At 36.9% G+C, this 21,554-nt stretch overlaps 1 protein-coding gene across 1 annotated transcript in view; it reads right to left on the bottom strand.

The window, feature by feature from the left end:
* PPFIA2 (PTPRF interacting protein alpha 2) overlaps nt 1-21,554 on the bottom strand; it is a 374,120-nt gene that overhangs the window by 177,519 nt on the left and 175,047 nt on the right. Inside the window, exon 3 of the mRNA XM_009284918.2 lies at nt 7,760-7,822. Coding sequence (XP_009283193.1) covers nt 7,760-7,822 — 63 coding nt within the window. The remainder of the gene's footprint in view (nt 1-7,759; nt 7,823-21,554) is intronic.

Below are 21,554 nucleotides of genomic sequence, written 5' to 3'. Positions count from 1 at the left end.
AAACAAACAAACAAACAAAACAAAAAAAACCCAAAAAAGAGAAAAACAGTGGGGAAGTCTAGAAGAAAACAGAAAATGCTAGGTCAGTGCTTCTGTTCTTTTCAGCTCCTTTCTTGAAAGCACATGGAAGCTGGTTTGAGATGTGACATGAGCTGAAGAGGGAGAAAGCCTCTGGTGATGAACTTTTCTTCATTTGCTCTTGCAGATGGTGGCTCATAGCGGAGTCTCAAAGCTGGACATGTTCATCTCAGTTACTAGATGGACATGGGCAGCGGGTGCCCAGGTGCTGGCAGCGGGGGCTGCAGAGGCCTCTGTGAGGAGAGGCCGGGGCTGCCCCGTGCTGGTCACAGCCGGTTCCAGCCGGCTCCAACTGACCCCCCACAGGGCACGGCTGAGCCCCTTAGACAAGACGGTGTCGCCTCTGGAAAAATGTGTTTAAGGGCAAAAAAAAGCCACACAGGGAAAGGAGGAGGGAACGAAAAAGGGAGTGAGAAACCACAGTGTGGACACCAAGGTTAGAGAAGGAAGAGGAGGAGGAGGTGCTCCAGGCACCGGAGCAGACATCCACACTGCAGGCCATGGAGGACCCCACGCCACAGCAGAGGAAAGTGTGAGGAAGAAGGAGCAGCGGAGAGGAGCTGTTATGGACTGACGCCAACTCCCCTTCCCCATCCTCCTGTGCCACTCGGTAGGGGGGGGATGGAGGAGTTGGGAGTGAAGGGGTGAAGTTGAGCCTGGGAAAAAGTGTGGGGGTATGTGGGAGGTGTTATTTTAATTTTTTGTCTTTGTTTCTCACCATCCGAATCTATTTTAATTGGCAATAAGTTAAACTAATTTTCCCCAAGTCAAGTCTGTTTTGCCCATGTGGTAACCGGTATGTGATCTCCCCATCTTTATCTCGACCTATGAGCTTTCTCATCCTATTTTCTCCCCCTGTCCTGTTGAAGAGGGAGAGTGAGGAAGCAGCTGGGTGGGTTTCTGGCTGCTGGCCAAGGTCAGCCCACAACAACAATTAAACCTCTCAGTGGGCCACAGAGAGGAATGCCTAGCTTAAGGGTCCTGGGTATTTCCAGATCCACTCCAGTGGATCTGCTCAGTAAAGCTGTCCAGTAACATCTAGTTTCTGTGAACCCAGGCAAGATTTTTTCAAATAATACTCTTCATCACGATATTGATGTACTGATTTTAAAGTTGTTTCCTCTCCCAGGATGCAACAGATAAGCACCTATAAATTGGCATGCTGTAGCTGAAAACAGAGCTAACCATATGGTACTGTGTCCATTCCCAGTGCATATATAACAATTAAAATTGAAAGGGTGTGGAACAACCTAGATATCATCTGAGCATTGTTCCTTGCAAATCCCTTGCTAACACTGCTACAAGTTCTAATTCCTGATTTCCATTTTGCAATTTTCAATCTCTCAAATGAGTGGAATCAACACGTTGGGCCTGTGTCAGTCCAAATGCCATGGAAAAGTGTTGGAGTGCTTGCAAAGCTATGCCGGGACACCGACGCTCTGCATGTAACAGCATTACCATGAGTGTGCAGCCACATACTTGAGGACCAGGACACCACGCTGTTGCTAAAACGTACATTTGCCAGTGGTACATCTCCCCAGTTGCAGCGCATTGCTGCTATCTCTTTCTAGCTTAGGATTTAACACACTTGGCACAGCTGGCCAGGCGGCAGATCTGCCAGCTAATTGCCTGTCACGAGGTCTGGAGCAGAGGCAGAAATGTTGAGCTGCACAGTGAGATTTGCTGTGGCAGGGAAATGGGAGATGAGGGCCAAAGGATTAGTGTCACACTCAAAATATAGGGCTGCACAGTCACTGGCAATGAGAACGAACTGAAATTGCTTTTCTGTTTGCAAGTTTATTTGTTAATCAAGTAACTCCTAAAGACTTTGAACTATGGAGTTTGGGTAAAAGCTTGAGAAAGGAAACCTCCCTACAATTTTGTTTCTTCCATGGGCAAAAATAAGACATCTATGTGCCAAGAAGGTCTGACACTTGAAAGTGTCAGGTGATCACATAAAATGGGTTTGTAGCTTCAAGAGGTAGGTCACTATTTGGTAAATCCCTGAATCCTATGAAGGTTGAAAAAGAGCTGAAGGAGTTGAGCTGAAAGCTCAGGTAGCTTTCATAGCAACCTGAGAAAGGTTGGAGGTTTGTAATTATGTTTAGGCTTCTGACTTTTTGTTCCTATGAGTAGTAGTTCTGGATTATTTTTTCCCCTCAGTCTCAGAAATGTTCCCAGGATAGAAAAAATTATTTCTGCTTCAGCTTACCTGAGAATAAAGACATTTGGCTTTAAACTTAAGGAAAAAAAACATGCTCAGGTTATTCAAATGAACCAACTCAGGAAAACAAGAAGGATTTAATCTTTGATAGAAAAAAAAATTATCCGGAAAGCATAGGAAGTACATTTTCATTCATATTTGGGAGAAAAATAAATACACTGATATTTTAAGGTATCCGTATATTACCAAAGCTTTCTACTTCTCTCCCCCCCTTACTGTAACCCTCCCAAAACACCTTTTGAAATAGTGTAAAAAATTAAGATTGCTGATGAATGAAAACCAGCAGTTTTAAAAGATGCTGCATAACAGCCGAATTTGATAAAATATAAGCAAATCGCTGTTTTCCTACAGAACTACTGTAGAAAATGTCTGTATATATACTCTATATCTTGTCTAAAGCCATAAGATAATCAAAAACATTGATGTTAAAAATTTACACACATTAAGCTATGCAATTAATAAAACCATCTACGCAAACAAAACAGCCTGAATCATACATGCTGGAATTTAAAAACCCCTGCATTTTCAAAGTAATTACTCTAAAACTTGTGACTAGCTCTATGAAGAATTCCTGAAGGTATGTATCCCTTTAGACAGAACAATTATGGCTTTTCCAGCAGTGGAATAGCTGATGGTGCAATAACAAAATGCATTGGTTTTGCACTTGATTAAAATTAAATAACTAGTTTTCTTTGCAGTTATATGCAGTGAAGTATGTTTTCATTTATTATATAGAGCAATTTTGTTTTAAAAAAACACAGACTCAAGTTCTGCTGTTTCGAATGAAGAAAACACAGCATGTTTAATACCTGCCACCATTTTCTTTTGTATTTTGCTGTTTACATTTCTACTGTGGACCTTAAAGAGCTGTAAAAAAAAGGAGTATTGATACTGCTATTTTGCAGAAGCTCAAGGTCATGCAATGACAGCAACTGGATCTGCATACAAAGTGTCCTGTCTTTTGTTCTGACCATTAGCTTGCACTGTTTCCAGCCATCAAGTAATGGCATTGAGATATCAAAGCACGACAGACTGTTCTAAATGACTCTATATCCATCAGTAATGGCCATCCAGGCATATTAGAACGCATGTATACTTTAAGAGTACATCTACAGAAATGACTTCTTTTCAAGAAACAGTGTTTTCAAAGTATACAGCAATTGTAGTGGTTGTTTAAAGACTAATCTATAAAAATAATACATATATGGATACAGTCAATGTTTGGGATATCTTGCATGGAAGACAGCAGACCTAGCGGTTAAGTGCCTCTTATTATCCCGCTAAACAATACGTAAGAGAAGGGAATAAACTGCAATAGCATACTACTACTGTTTATAATATCAATTTCTTCACTCAGCTTCTGTCGTGTAAACAATTTATAATAATGAGAAATAGAAAACAGAAAGTTTATGTGGGAATAAAGGTAAATTGAGGCCTATAATGAAGACTGTGGAGGTGTAACCTTCACAGAGCAACAGCATGCAAATTGGATTTTTTCATTTGTGGGAAACTGCCCACAAAATTGTACCTTGAAAATCATCATAATATCTGAGTTCTCAATTTAGAATATATTGCAGTTTCTTCTTGAGTTTCAGTTTTATTGCAAGCTTTGCGGTGTATTTCTATTAAGCAAAATTATATACTATACACCCCTTATATTTAAAAACCTGCTTACATTTGTTATTAATAACATTAAGAGATGTTACCCAGGCTTAAAGCCTTTTTTAATATTTTAGCATATATGTCTCATGAACAATCTGTTCTGTCTTCTGTACAGTTTTAGCATCTCAAACTCTGCTTCTAGATGAGTACTTCTAGAAATATATTCTAGGTCTGAGACTTAGAGCCAGAAAAGCAAATCAAATGTATTGTGCCTTTTTTTTACTAAATAACTGAGTTTTATAATTAATTATGACTGTATAATTAATGCCATGTAATTAAAATGCTGAACCAGTGCAATATATACTGACTGAAAATTTTATGCTTCTGAGAGCATCCTCCACAGCTATCCCTTTTACAAAAGGCAGAAATACAAAGTTGTGCAATTCACAGTAATTACAAGAAACCAGAAAACATTTCAGAATAATGTAGCCCAATAATTGAAAAGTTACCATGCATTCAAACAGTTTCAGCTGTCGATTCGACAGTCTTAATGCCAGTTATTAAAACTATGGTTCACACAGGTAATTGCAGGTTTGGAATTCAATGGAATAAAATAAATGATTTAATTAATTTTCTCTCTCATATATTACAAAGTGCACTAAGTTGTTCCTTTAGCAATTTTTTTCTAATTAGCATAAGAACAATCAGTCATAATACAAAAGTGTACTTGTGAAAAAGTCTAAGGAGCTGGGTTTTATTCCGTAATGAACAGCTACATAAACAGTTTCCAATCATCAGGAAACTAGAGGATTTAGGAATGAATAAAACACTGCAATTATTCATCAAGTTTTGGATGACTCTTTTCAGTTACAGTATTTCTCTAAAGTGAAGCTGGATCTGCTTTTGCAATTGTTACAGTGCCCCAGGAAGATCTTGTGCCAAGAGAAGTACTTGTAAAGCAGAACTGCCTTCCCTTCCTATTCTCCCTGCAAGATGCTGGGTGAGTGCAGATTTCCATTCTTCGCTCTTGCTGAAGGATGACATGTAGATGTTGGTAGGAATTGTATTCTGTATCTGAACAGGATTCTTTGTATGTAACAGGACTTTTGGTCATTATTAATTATAAATTCAAAAATCTGATAAAACTGAAAAGAAATTTGAGGAATTCAAGTATAAAAAATCATCTGCATGAGATAAACCTTCACTGAGAATTACTTGGAAGTCTGAAACAGAACAAATACTGTAACTCCTTGTTAAGAGTCTTCAGAGTTAAGAATGTGGTTGTTTGCATCTATTTATAAAGTGAGAATCTAAAATTAGGCCTCATGACAGCTTGACAATGACTTTGGGTATAAGTAAATAATAATGGCAAGAGCTTGTTTCACACCCTTTTGTGACTGAACTGTGTTATTTTCCCCCGGGAAGGAAATAAACAGTAGTTTTAAACATGAAAGTTTTTATTTTTAGTGCATTTACACTAAAAGTGAAATCTAGAATGGGAACTAACTTTTTTTTTAAAGACCATTTAAGAATTCTTTTTAGTTCATGGAGAGATTTCAGAGGGAAATGTTAAAGCCTAGTCTTTCAACTGAATTGCAAGATTTTGCACCGTTATCTGCACAGGAATTACATTTTTTTCCAAGTTTCAGCTTTGAGAATGGTCTTTAATGTCTACACTAAGCTATTTGCCTAACCTACCACTTAAGTTACGAGAAAAAGACCCCTCAGTGACAATCCATCCAAGCTATCTTAAGAGGGGATGATCCTTCAAATGGAATACCTTGTTTTCTTCATTGAAAACGGCTGCATCATAGCTTAATTGAACACCAGGCTTTTAGGAGGCTACTGTTTGGTGAGGTAATTCTTGTCCTAAACATAATCTTAAATTGGGAAAACAGGGTTTGTATTACTTAATTTTAATCACCTATAAGCAAGGTATCTAAGCCAAGATGGCCTTTTAGGCCCTTTTTCTAGTCAATGGAGAAAGACTGATACCTTCAGAGAGCCAAGAGGTGAGACTGACTCCAGCCTCCACTGTCACTAGAGCAGAGGCAACAACATTAAATTCAACATTAACATTCAGACAGGAAAATCAGGAGATGGAGTTAGAAGAGCATTTAATGAATTCTAAATTTTATCACCTTTCTTGAGGAGGTTGATATATTTCTTTTTGCAAAAAAAAATCCTCACAGAAGTCCAAAGAGGAGGAACAAAATTAAAAATGGGGGATAATTAAGAACTGCAGTTTACAATGACAGCTCTTGTGATCTCTAAAGGCAAGAACAAGGATATTCTTGTTCAATTGCAGTTAGTGAATTGCTTACTGATTTTAGTGGTAACAGATATAACCCAAAGAATAAAAGGTAACCTCTGAATTGTTGGTTTATTTCATTCTTTTAAGAAAGCATCTATTTAGAGCCTGTCTTAATGTACTTCTCAAAACAAAGAAAACAAACTAAAAGACCCCAAACAATTTTGAAGTAATGGTACAGACTTCTGTAACTAAATCTGAAATCCTGCATTTTTCCATGCTTGTCAATTCTGTCATATTATTATCTTTCATATTACTATCTTCCATTAAAAATGGTACTATTTGCAGACTGAAATGCTAAAATTGCCTTGGAGAAGTTAAAGTCATGTTGAAAATCCAGAAGAGATTGGAGATTAATCATACATTATGTATTGAGGAAGCTTTTTTCCTCTGCATAGAAGCAAATCTGAAACTGGAATCAAACAGTACAAATCATAGTCAAGAATTTATAATATTGGTCCATTCCAGGAATGTATTCAGAAATCCATAATGATTCCATTAGTCAGATGCAGTATCTTCTAAGAATGCAGTGTGAAGAATTTCTCTATGTTCCCTTAAGTCCACAAACTTCCCAGAAAAAAGATTGTTTTAAGACGTTGAATTTTTTTACCACATAGGGAGGATGAACTAACTTCCTGCCAATATTAAATCACAGTATTTTTTCTCTTAGCTGTTAGTTATTTTAACTATATTGTGCTTGTACTTTGATTATTTGTTATATCTTAAAAGAACTTAAGGTGATGGAAATGTTTATCCAGAATGCCTTCTGCCAGTTCCCCTATAAACATGATAATCTTTAGCTGAAAAATAAATTATTAAACACATTACATGATAAAAAATAGCTTCTATATAATGCAGAGCCACAGTCTTTTCTCAGTGGTACATCCCAAATTCTCATTAATGTTTCCCCATTAATGTACAAGAGTTCAATTTTGGCCCAATGACTTTCCATTATCTGAATAGTTTTAGTAAAAAAAGATAAATGACCTATTATACTACAAGTGAATAATTTGCTTCTTTTGTTAACAAAATAGATTTCTTATTCCACCTTTCATGAGCAATAGTAACTCCTCCCTTCTTCTATTTTAAGTCATGGGATATATTTGTTTAAGCAAGAAAAACGAAATTACCTTCCTTCCAAATTTAGTATTACACATCTTTATATCAAAATCCAATTTAGAACAAGATTAAGTAGAACAAATATAGCCTCTCATTGCTTTCCTCATTTTGCCTATTGCTGTTCTACTGATTTCAACTGACAGGAGGATTGAGCTGGGAAGCAAGGTAAACGCAGAAGGAACTGTGAATATATTATCATTGTCTCTATTTAGCTGCACCATCAAACCATATAGAAAAAAATGACAGTAATTTGGTAATTTTGATAAGCTGAGACCTCACTTGTAGTACAATATTCATTGACCCTGAAATATATAATGTGAAGTAATCTCGAGATGCACAAGCTTCTGTGGGCAACAAAATATCAAATTCACATAAGGAGGCTTCGCATTTAAATTACGCAAAAATCCAAGATATTTTGAACATACATTAGGGCAGGATATGGTCCTTTGAATGTTATTCTCAATGCTCGTACCAGCAGCAACCGTCATCTGAAAAAGGGGGCAACAGAGATTCCACTGAATGGAACAGAATTTTGTACAGTCCTACAGCATATTTAAATTACACCATGCTAACAAGATTAATGTTATTATCATTCAAGCAAGCTGATCTAAGAGAACAAAAATGTGGCTCAACTGAAATTCACACAAAAAAATTGAAAGTATTGTTACATCTCCTGGCTTATGAGGTGGTGAGAACAACCAAATAGTAAGTAACTTTGGTGTTCTGTACTGCGTTCACAGCAGTGAACTCTGAAGCACTGTCAAACAGTCAGATAACTATGGAGAAATAATCATAGCTCCATGGCTAACTTTAATCTGAGGTCTCTACATGAAGCAAGAGGTTCACCTGTTTGCGAGGTTTGAAGAAAGTAGGATCTTCTCCCCCAGATTAAAACATCTTATGGAAAGACATCAAAAGAAGTAAACCTATTAAATTATTAGGTAGAATATACCTACTAAATTGATATAATTTTCATGCTGTCTCAGACTTCTCTGTTGCACCAAACAATCATAAGAGTGGAAAAATAGTAGGAAAAAAGCTATGTGCAGTTAAAAATCTGGAAGTCCCTTCAGCTATCAGCTGAAGAATATATTTTAGCATTGAATGCTATTTTTCCTCCTTTTTCATGACTTTTTTATTTATTTTTGCAGAGCCCAAAATATAATATTCTTCTTTAGAAAGACCCCGACTAGTAGGCAATCTGACCAGATGACATTTCTTCAGATCTCAATATTTACTTCAGAGGAAATTAACGGCAGAAATTTTCAAAAAGTTCTAAAACTACTTTTTAAACTTCTGGTTCAATCTATCCTGACTGCCATTTAAAAAAAACAACAACAAACAGTTCTAGACTAAACCTCTAAACAATTTCTTTCCATTGTTGAGAGAATATGTAACAATACATACAATGTTCATGCTAATTATAGTTGAGCTTCATCATCTCTCAAAGTAAATATTGACCTAAACTTTATTTCTGTGACTATTTACCAACTCAATTCAGTAAACCTGGTATTCAGAACTTACAAAAAGATATTATTTTTTGATTCAAGTATTTTTAATAGCACAATATAACATTTGCAAAATACAACATATTGCAAGATGTGTTTTATAATGACTTTACTATTACAATTTATGAGGAAGTTAAGCCTGACTGTATACCATGACTTACTTTTGCAGGAGACAAAGATGTGCACATTATCAATATATTTAATAACAGCCACAGGCATGTATTTACCCCCCAGCCACAGGCATGTATCCATGTTCATCTATCTACAAACCACATATTGCCAATGAACTTCACATTGTGATTTGTAACAGCTTTTTAATATTTGAAATAGTTTTAAACTTTTAATGTTTTAAAGGAGAATTATGCTATTAGTGGTAACAAAAAGTAAATCTTGAATTTTAAGCAAAACTCTCTTAGTATGCTGGCAAGTTTTTTACTTGCTTGTGTCAGATTTCCCTTTAGATTTACACCCTTGAATATTTGAAAACATTTTTATAAGTTTTTTTTTTTTTAAATGAGTTTTCACTTCATACAAAGTAGCTACTTTTGAAAAGAACATTTCCATACAAAGCAACGTCATGGTCAGTTCATGTATCATGTTTAGATAGATCTTTAACACCACTGTTGCTCCAGAATTTTGTAAGGAAAACACAGCCCACATTATGTCAGCATCACACTGTTTTAAATAAACAATATCTCAGCACAAGAAAACATGCACATTATAAACTTTATCCATTCATTATTTGTCTCACACACCTTTATTTAATAATGTTTTAATGCTTATTAAATTCAATCTCAATGTTTACACATATACAACTACTAAAAAAGGGTTGAAACAAATGCACCTGGATTAATGTGTAAATAGTTTACACATTTTTGCACATTTTTTAATTTACGTACATCTCATATATGATGTTTTCTGATAATTTTGCACTTTTGTGTGAAAAAGTAGATCTACTGTACACTTTTGACTGCTGCATCTGAGCTCTGTTAACTACTTCATCTTTGCTGTCCATCACTGTTAACAGCAATAATTTCTGAGTAACTTTCGCCTGATTTTTCAAATTATCTTGTAAACAGTTTTCCTCCTTCTTTCCTCTTGTAAAACTGTGATTAAAGGTTTATTGATGAAAGGTATAAAATGAACAGTGTTCAATTCTAGCAGCTGATAGGTTTAAGGTCCAGTATTTTGAGTCTTCAGGCCTACTATGGGAAACGTTACATAATTGGAAATGAGTGATCCCTTATCTTTCAAGGCTATAAGGCTATTTCCTTATAGCCATGGTAATTTCCTATCCAACTGGACTCATAGTACCTAAAATGTCAAGTGTAAGAGAAGAGAAATGAAAGAAAAATATTCAATAAAAAGTATAAAATTTGTGCATTAATTCTAAAATTGTTTGTCTTCAAACTATGCACGTTAAGGCAAATACATCATATTGTCATGAAGATTTTACCGACAATCATTTGAGATACAAAATCCATGAATGAGTTATGCAGTGTAAGTAATGCAGCAATTCCCATCTCATGCATGTTGATAAAATATTTATTCCATTCAGGAATGCATCTAATATTATTTGTGCATTAATTCTAAAATTGTTTGTCTTCAAACTATGCACGTTAAGGCAAATACATCATATTGTCATGAAGATTTTACCGGCAATCATTTGAGATACAAAATCCATGAATGAGTTATGCAGTGTAAGTAATGCAGCAATTCCCATCTCATGCATGTTGATAAAATATTTATTCCATTCAGGAATGCATCTAATATTATAGCATCTACTTAGTACTCTGTACCCTAGTAACTATAACCTATTAGAATTAATATTCATGAAACTTTCTATTACAGTTTGGTCCTCCTCCTTGAGAAAATGCATAAGCATTAAAATTTATTAGAGGAGAAAATAGGGTCAACAGGGAGAGAAAATTCTGAAAATGAAGCTCTAGAAAATGCATATATTCTTGCTTGGGATGAGCACTTCAGCTACTATTTGCTGTGAATCACATGCACGGGGACAGATTCTCAAGCTGTATCCTAAATGATGGACCCAGAAATGTTTCCAGGCTCCTTCTCCTCTCTCTTTTGGGTTTCCACATAGAAAAGCCTTGCATGAGGCTGTGGCACATCTGAAAACATTTTCAGAAAATGCATCACCTACGAAAAGCACTCTAGGTACATATACAGCCAAGTTACACCTCCTGGAGTTTCCAAGACCGCAGCAGACAATAATCACGAAAAATGGCCCACATATGGACCAAACTGGCCTGCATTTCACAACTAGGTGGAAATAGTGACGAAGGATATGAGACTACAATGTCAAGCTTCTGTGGAAGCACTAAAATCAAACAAAGTTTTAGCTAATTCTGTAAATTAACCTATGAGAAATAGGTGAAAATTCATGGTCTAACATCAATATTCCTGAGCTTACATCATGTAGCAACTGCATTTTTTTAACTGGCTAGTTACACCAGGCTTTCAAGTGATCTTGCTGTTCAGGTCACAGGAAACAAGACATATTTTCCGAAATACCAACATCGTCATAATCCAAACCTTCTTAGCAAGTCCCCAGCCAAAGCTCTGGTAAAGCAGGAACTCCTGCCTTCAGTTATGATGTGAGCAGTACAGCACTAATTTCAAGGCCATGGACATGGAATAAAAAAGAAAGTCAGGTTTTGTAATCAGTGGTATCCAAAGCTGCTGACAAATTCAAAGATATTCACTGAATAAATCTAATTTGTTGATAGACTGAAGAAACCAGTGCAGAAACTTCCCCAATTCTTTGACTTCTATAATGTAGGTATCTGACAGGTGGAACCTACTTAGTAGAAAAAGAATGATAATCCTGCTCTCAGAAATAAAAAATTCTCCCTCAGAGCAATGTTTGGTGTTTCTTGACAAGAATTTTGTGGTGACCAGTCTTACATCACCACCACAGTCCAAAGTGCTATTTAGGTGGTTTAGTCTATTGAAAATTTTATTTACTCACATTAATTAGTGAAACTAGGCAATGTCAGCAAAGAACCTTTTCTTCCCTTATGTGTCATCTCTCTGTGGGGGAGCTAACTGAGGTCATGCTTAGCGATCCATCTGAACAGTCGTAAAAAAACAGTTGTAAAAAGCCCAGAAGGAATAGACCCGTTACCTACTTTCTAAAGCCATTCCTGCAGAGAGTATTCTATTTGTTACTTTAGTCGTTGGAGAAAAAAACAAGACAAAACCAAAAAGAACATCTCTACAATACATAGGTACAGTATTTCAAGAAGTTTATATTTCATAGTGAAATTCACTGCCTATTCTCTGCACTCAGACTAGGAAAGTGGCTCCAGCTAAGCCTATCCTGAAGTGAAGCCTGTTCCATGTAATATCCCACGCATCTCACATGATTACTTCAACAACCAGTACCTTTAACTCAAGTTGAAATCAGTTTAATCTATATTTTACTGATACATACGTGTACAGAAATGTACACTAATGCAGAATCCATTGGTTTGGGTTTTTTGGTGTTTTTTTAAGTGTGGGCTGGACTAGAAGTAATGCTACAAAACAAATATCCCCTGTTAAAACTGAAGACCATAAGGTCATCACGGCATATCATGGTACTTTACACCATAGATAGAGCAGATATATGTGATATCTTTGATAGTATGAGTCTATTCTACTAACTTTGAGAAGTCGTCATGTGAATTCACAGTAACAAAATATATTCTCAGGTGCCATTCATATTGCCTGTTCTAAAGAGAAATAGAAGTGTGATATCCAGATGTTGGCAAAGGGTACTTTAATAATCTCAAAGGTATATTTAAAATTCACAGACTGCATACTGAACACCTACCTGTAACAATTATCCCACCAACATGCTCTCTCTTATGGAAGACCATTTCAAAACTTGACTGGACAGGACCCTGGGACACTTGATCTAGTTATAAAGTCAGCCATGCATGGACTAGATGACCTCCAGAGATCACTTCCAACCTAAGTTATGCTATGATTCTTTTTTCAATACTAAATGTTATTTGGTGTCACAGCACATATGGTTTTCATTATGTTAGATTTGGTACTTATAAATTGAGAAAGACAGAGAGCTCCTACAATAGAAGGGAACAAAGGATGAAGGATGTGAAGATTTATCACCTTACCCAGTCTATCCCTAGACAATCTGGACAGAATTTTAATCCTGACAATAGTTCTAGTAACAGCTCTGCACTTGCCTGAAGTTTCAAGTGATGGAGAAGTTTGAAGCTCTTGGGGCTTGCTCTGGATAAATTAAGTCTCTGACAACCAACAAGTGATTTCAGGTCTCACCTCATTGCCAACACCATTACGACTAAACGACATGTCATTCCTCTTCTGCAGTCCCCTCAGAGACCCACTGGCAGGCTTTAAGTCTTAAAACTGTCTGCAAAGGCTGGCTTAGAAAGCAATGCAGCAATGAAGACAAGTCTTGCAGGCCCAGTGAAGACCAAACTCGCCAGTCATATGCAGCATGCTTTTGGGTAAGGGTTGACTGCAGCCTCTGGGACACGTTAGAGCCCAATAGTTTGAGACTCACCGGGAAAGCTGAATGCCAGCAGGTGGCTCAGACTCACAGCCCGCTTGCAAGGAAGACTTTTGGGTGGAAAAGAAGTTGGAAGGCAGAGCGTGCCACACTTAGATCTGTTGAGGAGGACGCTCCTTCAGTGTAACAGACTCATAACTAGGGAGGACAAAAAATGTAAAGGGTACATTTGAATCTCTCCTGACTACTCAAGTGGAGGACTTAACTGACTAAAGAAGTTGGTATTTATTTTGGAAAATGAGCGCAGCAGGTTGATGCATTGAAACTCTGCTCTTCTGGAAATTACATATTAGCATTGGTATCTCAAATTGAAAAAGTAATATAACTATAATTAATGCTTAAATCTCAGTAAAACACACTTCCGGGTATACAGCAAAACCAGAGTTTGTCCCTAACACTGGAACTCAGCAAGTTCTCAGTAAAATCTGTGAAATGCCACCACTGTTTCTTCCATGGGAATGTATAGTTATCCCTGAAAAATTATTTTGACTTCTTAATATAGCATCTAAATTAAACAAAAAAAAAAGTCACTGTAATTTCTATTAACATTTGTACTAGAAAACAATGTTAGGTTTTTTTTTTCCAAAAAATCCAGCAAACCCATCAACAATAACCTTTTCACTAAATCTAATTCTTTATATTGCCTCATCTTACTATCAGCTGCCCTTAGTATATCAAAGTTGTCTTTGTGAGGGGCCTCTTATCTGAAGCTGTCAGCTGGTTCTGTGCAGAAAGTGATCTTTTACTGTTGAACCAAAATATACATAATTTATTTTTCTTCCTCCATCTAAAAAAAATAATTTAATATATGACCCTTGTTCTTTAATTATACTTTCTCATTCGGTTAACTATTCAGTTACATGTAATGACATTGTAAATGTGGGAAGTGAATGAATGGTCCTAAATTATCAACTTAGTACTTTTAACTCAACAGAGTTGAAAGTGTCCATACTCTGAAGTTAAGCAAATCAAAAGGAGTCTCATTTGTATGACCAGAATTGGTGTGTCTGTGCATGTGTGTGTACATATAAATATATAATAATTTTGCATATATAAGATGCAATATATACAAAGAAGTATCTAAGGACATTTAGCCTGGAGAAGAGAAGGCTCCGGGGAGACCTTATTGCGGTCTTTCAATACTTAAAGGGGGCTTATAAGAAAGACGGGGACAGACTTTTTAGCAGGGCCTGTAGCAACAGGACAAGGGGGAATGGCTTTAAACTAAAAGAGGGTAGATTCAGACTAGATATAAGGAAGAAATTTTTTACGCTGAGGGTGGTGAAACACTGGCACAGGTTCCCCAGAGAGGTGGTGGATGCCCCATCCCTGGAAACGTTCAAGGTCAGGTTGGACGGGGCTCTGAGCAACCTGATCTAGTTGAAGATGTCCCTGCTCATTGCAGGGGGGGTTGGACTAGATGACCTTTAAAGGTCCCTTCCAACCCAAACTATTCTATGATTCTAAGATTTGATATATATCATACATATACACACACACACACCCCTGTATCCATCCACATATATATATGTACACACACTATTCATAAATCAATAATTATTATATGCTTGATGATGATAGCCTGCAGAAAAAAAGTTTAAAAAAGTAACAAAAAACACCCTCTACAACCATCTATATCAACAGTAGCTCTCTGGTATGTACATTGACCTGTACGCACTTGACTTTGTACATGGGAGTATTCCCACTGAGCTACAGGGAACTTGTTACCACTGCAGAGTTAGATCTACATGTAAAAATTTGCAAGATCTAGCCCTTCAAACTTTCTATGTAGAAAGACAGACCTTGCAGTCTGTATTGTAATCTTCCCACAGTACTGTTACATGATGATACAAGGTAAGGTAATACATCATTAAGTGAGCATTTTAAAGAGATAATGAGATTCATATTTACTTGTTTACCTGTATCACAGTGACAGAACTGTCTAATTATTCTTTGATTAATAATTTTAAAAATCTTTCAAGATGTGAATGCAGAAAATCACCATAGTTAAAATAAGCTCTTACATTTACACTATAAAATATTGATTTAAATGTATTGAACTTAGGAGACATTTATTATAGCAAATAAAGATTTGGAACAGTGATCACAGGAGCAGAGTTTGAGTTCATATAGCCATTAAAATATCTCAAGATCATGCCCCTGTGTTGTACCGAGGCGCAGAAATAATTCAGGCATATATTCCATCATTAAAAATGTAGTTAATAAAAAGAGTTTAGAAAGGAACTGTCTGAATAGTTCTTAGTCAAAAATGAAAAGTATTTCCTTGCCTAATCGTCAGAATTTCCTTTGTATAAAGTCTTTTCAAATGACAAGATTTTTTTTTATTACAAGTGTAGAAAACAAAGGACATGCTCACTTGATATCATGTAAAAATATGAAAATACATGAACATGTTGGAACGTTATGCTAATTGGTTTTCAAACTAGGTCTGTGGAAATCATGCTGACCACTGTTTTGCTCTGTCTAATGAAGCACGAAGAGTCTGATATTTACGTTCCAGGTCCAGTTCCAAGTCATTTTATCAATGAGTAGTATTGGAAAGAGAGAAAAAGACAGAAAGACAAGAAAGACAAGAGGGAAAAGAGAGAAAAGAGAGAAAGATAAAGAGAGAAAGAGAGAAAGAGAGAAGGAAAGATAAAGAAAATTAAACAGAAAAATAAAAGAAAAACATAAACCACCAACCAAATACACCTACAGTGTTTGCCTGCATTCCCTGAAATCCTGTTCCTCTAATCACCCAGCTGCCAGACCTGTCCCCAGCCTACAGTAATAATCTCTCTTGTCACTGAAGCTCAGGCTGTGGGGAAGGCAGATACGGCAGTTCACACGTGTCTGCAAACTGCCCTGCAATAAGATAAACGTAGTTTAGGAAGGTGTGTTAAGACCGATGCTAAACTGTGCGCATGGTTCCAGGAGATCAGAGCTCTGACAGATCCAGGTTAGACAGAGCTTGAGCACACCTGAAGAGCCTATACAGGTTTCAGAAACCTCATGGATCTTGTGGGAGAGAGAAATCTCAAAAACAGGACATGGATCACAGGGACTACCAGAGCTTTGTCAAAGGCAAAATAAAGCCAAAATTCTGAAAAGACATTCAAAATACAGTGAATCATACTTGCTCTAATTTGAAAATTTTGCTTCCTGTACTCTCATTCTTACTGTATGACTACAGCAGACAGCAAAGCCAAAAGCGTGCCTAAATTGTTTTCAACAACAGCATACAACTTTGATTGCCCCACAAAAGTCAGGTGAAGCCTATTCAAAATCTGTTCCTGTTCCAATCCTCAGATTTCTACATAGGAAAAAAAAATAGGACAGTGAATCACGGTTTTATTTTGTAGTAATAAATATTTCCCTCTTTTCCCTGAATTCATGTGCCAGCACGTCAAGTTTCCTGCAAACAGAGGGACAATTTGCCCTCTGATCTCCTGGAAGCAGGATGAGGCAGAAGAAAACGTGCCCTTGGGTGAGTGCAGAATGCAGCACCTTCTTGCACTCCTGCTCTGCCTGGGCTATGGGGGACTCTGGGACATGGCTATTCTGCATGAGTGTGAGCAAACAAAAAGGAGCAACCGGTACAACCCCCCCACGTACATTAGAGAGGCCCAGAAGGGTATACCTCAACTCTCGATTAACATGTGCAAGGAGAAGGTACGATGATAAGTGATAAAGCACAGAAGCCTTCATTCAGGCTTGTGATTATGTCAGTCTCCTCAGTGCTCATTTTTGATGTCCTTATTAGGGTACTTTAGGCTGCAGACAGATAGGGTTCAGGTTCACAACAGTGTTTGTACATCATTTATTATGTATATATTTTCAGGGAGAATATAGCATAAAGGTTAAATTAAGCTCTTTTTTTTTGGTAATTTTCCAGTAACAAAACAGCTAAAAATAAATCTCACAGCATGAATGTGTGTAATAACCATGAAAAGCTTGAAAGACAGTCTTGAGGAATTTTGCAACTAAGCATTCCCACTAGGTAAGAGGTGAATGTCTTTTCCCTGAAGAAGCCAATCAGTGCTTGTAGTTTTGATTTAAGCACCATGTTATCTGGCTTCATGACTAGGTAAGTGTTCTTATGATGGGAAAACCATAAAAAAAATTCCCACCGCTATAAATTCTCAAACATCAACATTGAGGGCAAGCTAATTGCATCTTAAAAGAAGAGATTTGTGTTCTACTATTTCTGGCTTGTGTATTTACTTAGGAAAGTACAAGTTAGACAGGGTACTCTTTAAAGGCACTTAACACACGTTTATCATTTAACTGTACATACATATAGATAAAAGAATTTATGCTGTGCCTAATCAGTTGAAATATCCTCACCAAGTCAAATCATCAGAATATAGACTGAACTATTTTGACCAACTGCAAACTGGTCCTTCAAAAACAGTCTTCAGGATAAGTCTATCTGGAAATTGTAATCATAGATAGCTAAGCTTCAGTAATGGTTTATCCTTCATATCCTTCATAGTCAAAAATGAGCCGTAACAGTATAACTATACAACTTGTATTAATTTAAAGTTTCCTAAATCTGTCTGGGAACTTCCTACTGTACCCCCTCTGCAAGTTATTGCCTGCTTTGTCACATGCGAGCTTGTACTGTCTATGCTATGTTGGTTTATGAATCCCCAATATGCCATACTTTAAATGTAGACCAATGGCGACTCCTAGGAAAAATAAGAGAAGGCATATGAGGCAATGAGGAGAAGTTCTCTCTTCAGACAGTGAAGTGGAAAACTACTGTTTTACTCCTCTTATAAAGGAAAAGGGATGATGTCTTCCCTGAACTCAGTCCCATGGTGCAGGATGAAAAAGAAATGACTTGACACAGTCCATCCCCTGCGGCCAGGGAGGCCAGTCATGAAGGACTGACCATACTCCCACCACACTGCTGTGTTCAGCGCAGCTGTGTCAAGAGACCTGCACAAACCTAAAGTGAGTTAGTGGAGAAAAGTGCTTCAGCCACCACAGGGACAAACCGAGAGTGAGGTTGACTTTGACTCTGCTGCATCCTTCACCCCAGACTGCAACACAGCTCAGGGTTGGGGATGTAGGAAAGGCCACATTTAACACTTCTTGGATGGTTCATTAAATTTTAAGTATGAAGAATGTGAATACACAGTAAAATATAATAACCTTGCACAAACTGAGTGTATAACTAAAAGTTGTCTTGGTATAGCTTTGAAATGTACACTTACCAGCCTCTCAAACAACAAGCTTCAATCTTAGATATCAACACATCATTGGCAATTTCTACTAATAGACATTTTTGAACATTATCTGAGAAAATACTATATGAAAAGGATTTTAAAGATCATATACTTTCTTCCCTCTCCCCACCTTTGATTTAAATACATTTTGGAAAGGTATCCACAACAAAGAAAGTGCTGCTTTTCAATTATGGTGATTTCCCCTGTGGCATTTGGCTACATAGTGATTAAGAGAATTTATTTCTGCTCTTTCCTTGGTGAATAGAAAAATCTATGTTTTTAAAACTATAAATTTGCAGAAAGTTAAAGAGGAAAATAAAAAGTACATAAAAACACTCTCTCTCTTGCCTGATGATGCAAGAGGAAGGAGTTTTTTTGATTAAAGCTCTGCCAATTCTAATTCCAGCAACAATAGGTCTGCTGAGATTAGCAGTATAAATCCTAGACCCCATGAAAAGAGTTTCATAGTCTATTTTCTATTTTTATACAAGTTAAGTACCACTTTTATAACTATAACCTCATTCTACAAGCCCAGTAAATATGGCTAACACTGTTGCACACTGATTTTTCTCATAGTCTGTCCCCTCAGAGAAAAACATGTACAGATACATAGATATCTGCAGGCTGCGAAGTGTTTTGGTAGAACTGTTCTTAGTTTGGCGGTTTGTTCTAAATGTTTATCCTTCTAGTGAAGACATTGCTGAAAAAATACAGCTTGCTCTTGAAGTTACAAGCAGGACAGGCATATGATACTGTTAATTCCTGGGTGATTAATGCTACTCTGTTGGGCTAGCTTCCAAGCAATCTGGCTCTCTCCCTCCCTGTCTCACTGTACAACATTCTGCAGGTCCTGAATAGGTCAGGGGCATCACATGCATTCCTGCTGTCTTACAGCAATTATTATTTAAAGTAATTTATAGTATAACTTGCCACCATGTTTGCTAGGCACTGTGCAAGTACAGCTCTGAGAATTTTTCTTCTCTGAAAGAAGGCAGAAGGGAATGTTTCATGTGTGTATAAACAATGTATGCTTGGGATACATGCACATTGGTTGGATGCACTTCGCTGTTTTTGTTTTATTTGCTTTTCCTGGTGAGTATAGAAGCCTAAGTCACAGACTTCAGCAGCAGTATTTTTCTTTGCATTTAAAGACACACCCCCCCAATCCTTTAAGATACCAGAAGACGTCCAAATACCAAACAAATATACAGCAGTGCAGTGATACATTCATGATTTACACACAGTTTCAGGAACTGAGGCTGCTTATGATGCTGCCAAGCAGCAGGAAAGACAAATTAACAAGACTTTGGCCTTTTTCTCAGCTGTTCATAACCCTTCGGGCAACAGCCAGATGTCAGAAATCAGTTCAGCCTCATATTAATGTCATTGGAAAAAGCCATGAGCGGTGGCGGATGCAGGCAATGAAACTACACCTTGGAAAGACAGCCCAAAGGTGGAGGATATCAGTGGAGAGGAGGTGGAGGCACTGAAAATAATAAAGAAGCTGTGAGTGAGGAAGAGGCAAAACAGAAGCGGTTTTTTTACTATCTCCTGAAAGAATCTGAAAAGTAGTATATTATATCTATGTGATTGAAAACGAAAGATTATTTGCATTAGCCCTCAGATATAGTTTAATCTCTTATATTACACTAGGGCAGGGAAATAATGTGTTCATCCACAGAGTCTAAGGAGTTAAAAAAAAACAAACCCAAAAAACCTACACCATCAAAACAGAAACAAAATTCATCTGACCTATGTCAGGATCTATTTTAGGATGAAATGCACATAAAACTGGTTATTCCTCTCCATTGACTATAGCTCAAATGTAGATTTCGACATTTGATAACTTGGCTAGCTAGGAGAGGGAGATTACCCAGTCTTTCCACAAAAGCTTTCATGAAAAGGATTATTAAGAAGAACACATTAAAAAAAAAAAAATCTAATTGTAAAGGAAAGCACTAAACCAATTTTAATTTAAATTATGAAACTTTGCAGGTGAAGTCCAGCAGACTGAGGACTGTGTGTCTTTATGTATTAAAACAGGATGTTTATTCACAAAAGCTTTTTAAAACTTTTTCAACTGTCATTTTTGACACTGGTTTATAACTCAACACCGCACTGACTGAAAGCCCAAATATAAAATGCTCCAAGAAAACAATAAGCTTTGGGAACTTTCTTTAAGTAGTTTATTTTCTCCACATGTAATATTCCCTTCAGCTGCCAGAAGCATAAATCAGACCAAATTTCCTAACAGAATATGTTGGAAGAGCTACATCTTTTATATGAAAATGAACAGAAATGGATGTTGAAAATCAGTTGAAAATAATGACAAAGGTGCTTAAAGTGTGTGTACGCCAGGAGACTTGAGGAAAGCGAGCAAGACAGCTGGGCATTCCCACAAGCCCAGTTTCCTTTGCTATGCTGCTACTAGTCCCTGATGCTGCAGCAGTGACCAAGGAGTGGTCCAGGGAAGAAAAGGTTTCCTGATACCTACGATCTTGCTTCCCTGCATACAGCTATGCTACCTAGCTAAGCACCAGGATTTTAAAGTATAACAATAATTATCATGCCCATATAAAACTGAGACTATAGCACAACTTAAAACGCTAAATTCAAGAGCGCATACTTCACTGACTACAATGAAAAGAGTAAAACATTACCCTGGCAACACTTACTCAGCCAAAGAATTAGCATCAAAGCATCACTGCATAAATATTGGCTATATTTTTTCTCAGATTCACCCACACAGCAACATGAAAGACTGCAGATACAGACAAAAACAATCTTTTTGAGTACATCATAACTGCAGATATAGACAAATGCATATATAAAAAATATCGAATCTAGTTTGCAAAGCAGAGGTATTTTGCTGATTAGTGTAAAAATCCAAATTTAAAAAAATTTTTAACAAATAGAATTT

The sequence above is a fragment of the Aptenodytes forsteri genome, unplaced genomic scaffold, assembly GCF_000699145.1.
Source record: "Aptenodytes forsteri isolate BGI_AS27 unplaced genomic scaffold, ASM69914v1 Scaffold71, whole genome shotgun sequence".
NCBI classification, from domain to species: Eukaryota; Metazoa; Chordata; class Aves; order Sphenisciformes; family Spheniscidae; genus Aptenodytes; species Aptenodytes forsteri.
This window is presented reverse-complemented; position numbering and strand designations above follow the sequence as displayed.